The 3,674-nt window shown below is 32.0% G+C and overlaps 1 protein-coding gene across 1 annotated transcript in view; it reads left to right on the top strand.

Annotated features, from left to right (window-relative positions):
• Positions 1–1,895, top strand: part of LOC108746571 (tyrosine-protein phosphatase 69D-like) — a 42,265-nt gene extending 40,370 nt beyond the window's left edge. Inside the window, exon 11 of the mRNA XM_018483425.1 lies at positions 106–1,895. Within this exon, the coding sequence (XP_018338927.1) occupies positions 106–186 (81 nt within the window). The 3' untranslated portion in view covers positions 187–1,895. The remainder of the gene's footprint in view (positions 1–105) is intronic.
• Positions 1,896–3,674: the final 1,779 nt, after the last annotated feature.

Raw genomic sequence — 3,674 nt, 5'->3', positions numbered from 1 at the left:
AATTTTACTCCAAATGTATGTTATATTATATTATATTATATATTATTGTATTATATATTGTAATTGTATTTTGTGTATAATATTTATCATTGTACGTGTTGTTAGGCGCAATATGAGTTTCTTCATCGTGCCATCGTGAATTACTCGGATCTTCACAATTTAGCCGATGATGAAACGACAGCATAATATTTGAAAATTAGCAGCAAGAGCGAGACTAAATTGTTCTAAATATTGTTTGGGCGGACATGTGCGCGAAAAAGTTCCGTGACAAGTGTCCGGCGATCCACGAACATTCAAATAAGCGTACATTGCCTCAACCAAAGATGAATAAACGTCGATAAAGAATCATTAATGTCATCGTCATCATCACTACTATCATCGTGTAAACGGAAAGTGGATCACGATGTACAACGCGGATCTAAAGACTACTTGTACATAATATGTTCGCAAATTTTACATGTGCTGACTATAAGTTAAGTGTGGAAGAAGAACATTGACTGGAGATTAACTAAAAATCGACTCATCGTGGTATTATTACGTGAATTTCCGACATTGTTGGTGAAAACCTTAAAGTGCAGTGCGTGATTGTCACGAAACACCGTTACAGAAGCTTATTTTTATTGGTAACCTAACGATTTAGCCAGAGCATAATGTAGCCATAGTGTGACAAAGTTTTAATATCGAAATTCGACACAGACACGAATGCTCTTGTCGGTCCTGCATATGGCTGTACAGCGAAGCTGAAACACAGGAAGGAATGGATATACTTGTATAGGTATGATAATTCAGTCTTCTGCCAAGTATATGAGATATGGTCTGTAACTTTGAACCACTTCGCTCTTGCGAATCGCAATTGAAGCTAAGTAACGAAGGAGACATGATAATCATGATTATTCGCATAATTCGTGATCGATTCCAAAAACTTCCGAGATCCCGTTAATGCGTATTGTCCTGGCGTTTGCTAGGATGTTCTGTTTTGACTAAAATAAAAATGAGATAAAATTCAATTCGTTTGCGGGAAGACTTTCGGAAGGAAGCGTCTTCTGTAACAATGCGCGACGTCGCTATTTTACGATCTGTCACATAATAATACTAACGATTGTGTGCGCGTTGCGTATCTATATGTTCTTCAACAATGTAGAATAAATTATTATGATGTATTACGCATATCACGCGTGCACTGATTCCTCTTCTAAAAGAAAAAAAGAGACTGATAGTCTTATTCAATTCGAAATACATGCGAGCACTTCGTTTACACAATATTTAGATTTCGCTGTAAATTGTAACATTGCGGCTATAGAGAGATGATCCTTCTCTTTTCTATTTTTATTTTTCATATTTGGGAGAAAATTTGTAATACATATGCGATATATACGCATATATGTGATGTGTTTTTTCCACGCGCGATGATACGAAAATTATGTTCATGATTTAAATTGAATGGGGGCTGGGCAAAATATTCGATTACGATTTAGAGATCGTAATCGGTAGTATCTAGGTTCTAAGTAAGCGTATCGACATCATATATCAAATACAAATGCGATAAATATCGTATTCTAAATTCAAAATATCACTATGAAAAAACATTTGAAAGATATATTTCGGAAATAAGGTATACAGATGTGATTCAATAATAGAATATGATTAAGAATGCAAAATACAGAGTGTGACTCTTGATGTGCAGTCGCTAATTAGCATTCGAAATACTGCCCAGCCTTGCGAGAAAGATGGCAGAAAAATTGATGAGATTAATAAAAAGGAAGAATGAAAAAATGAGAGAAAGAGAGAGAGAGAGGGGGGAAGGATTGTATACGTTTATTTCTCCACAAATTTGTTAGTTCTAGTCAAGTTTCAATACGTGCGCTATTAATAATGCCAATTTTTTGCAGGAGACAGAAGGCAATCAACTTATAGTATTTTCCACTGGTAAAACTAGTGCAACACTAGTTTTACCAGTTGCAATTGAATGCAAATCAATTTTTATATTTTCAGTGTTAATAAATAATTTAGTCTTTTTAAGGTTATGAAGTTTGTATGATAGTATGTAATTAAAAGGATTAAATTATTTATTAACGCTGAAAATATATGAATTAATTTGCATTCAATTGCACTCAATGTGTACCAGTACTGCACTAGTTCTTCCAGTGGAAAACGCTATTAACTCTTAAGTATTGAGGTAAAAAAAAATAGTGACACTTACCGAGGTTGATCCCTGAGATATCGATTAAAAAAAACTAAAATAAAAACAGGAGATTTTATAAATCTATGTTTTATTAACCTGGGAGTGGTCGCATTATGGTCATTTTGCTGTATTCTTCCGTTTTCTATTTATATCTTTCAATTTTATTGGCACTATTATATTTTTACCTTTACGTAAATGTTTATTAGTGTTTTTTCGTATAATATGCGAAAATAAATGACACGCTTACATCTACATAAAATTTGACATGTTTGTTAATGGTCGGTTTAAAAGACTATAGCGCGCGCACTTACGTTAGTCTTTTTTTTCTTTTATTGGCTCTCGTAGTCAGTCCGGCCGCCCGTCATCTGGCCTTAAACTAGTTCAAAAATGCAGGTAACAAATCAAAGAAAAGGAAATAATCACGAAAAAACTCGGCAGCTTGACAAAAATTAGGGATGATGCAACACCCAAGTTGAGACGGAACACGTCCCAGTACGCAATAGTACGTAAACTTACGTTAATGTAATTAGTAATTTGTAATCTCATTTTCTTATTAATTATTATAGTAATTATAATCATATATGTATTTTAGTTATAACACATATATGTGCGAAAATATATTTCGGTCAAAATGACCAAGACGCGCCTACTTCCGGGTTAATCAATTAACCGTTATAAATCAGTCTTTATGAAATTGAAAATGAGACAGATATGGCGTTTTATTCTTTTTTTCGCGTGATCCCACGAATCAACTTCAGTTTGAGGATTAATTATAATTCGCATCTTGATTGTTTATCTTTTCTGCTTTATTCCATTTTAAGATTCTCCTATGAGAGACACGAAGTAATGCTTCTTTGATTTTTAAAATTATTATTAAAATAATAAATATTTTAATATTTTAATATATGTAATTGCGACATTATTAAGTCATGAAATTCTCCACCAAATTTTACCAGGATAGATGAATGAAATTGGCAGTTAACATTAAAATTGTATAAAGTATTGACAAACTACTATTCTTGTATTTATGTTTTTTAAATAATTTATTTTTCTCTTTTTAATGAATTTATTTTTTCAAGATTTTATCTTTTTTCTAGAATAATTTACACTTCTTACAACTATGAATTGGTAGGAGGAAAGAATCTGTTAATAATAGTCTACAATAATATTAGATTTGCAAGAAATCTGGTTTTGACAGTATTGTATGATTTGCATCATGCAGATTTGTAGGACTCATTTTAATATTAAACATGCGATATATAGATAAGTTCTGCCTTATTACGCGACAAGTAGACACATTAGTTTTTATATTAGTTATCGTATAAATAATTCGCTTCGATTTTGTTATAGTTGATAGAGTCCTTCTAAAAAGATAGGAGGAATACTCGCTGCCTGTATTTATAAATAAATAAATAAATAAATAAATATATAGGGTGTCTCAAAAAATCGCGATTTGAATATTATACGCAAGAAAATTCTCGAAAAATTAAGT

The sequence above is a fragment of the Trachymyrmex septentrionalis genome, unplaced genomic scaffold (assembly GCF_001594115.1).
Source record: "Trachymyrmex septentrionalis isolate Tsep2-gDNA-1 unplaced genomic scaffold, Tsep1.0 scaffold179, whole genome shotgun sequence".
Taxonomy (NCBI): Eukaryota; Metazoa; Arthropoda; class Insecta; order Hymenoptera; family Formicidae; genus Trachymyrmex; species Trachymyrmex septentrionalis.
The sequence above is the reverse complement of the archived record's forward strand: the minus strand, read 5'-3'. Positions and strand labels throughout refer to the sequence as shown.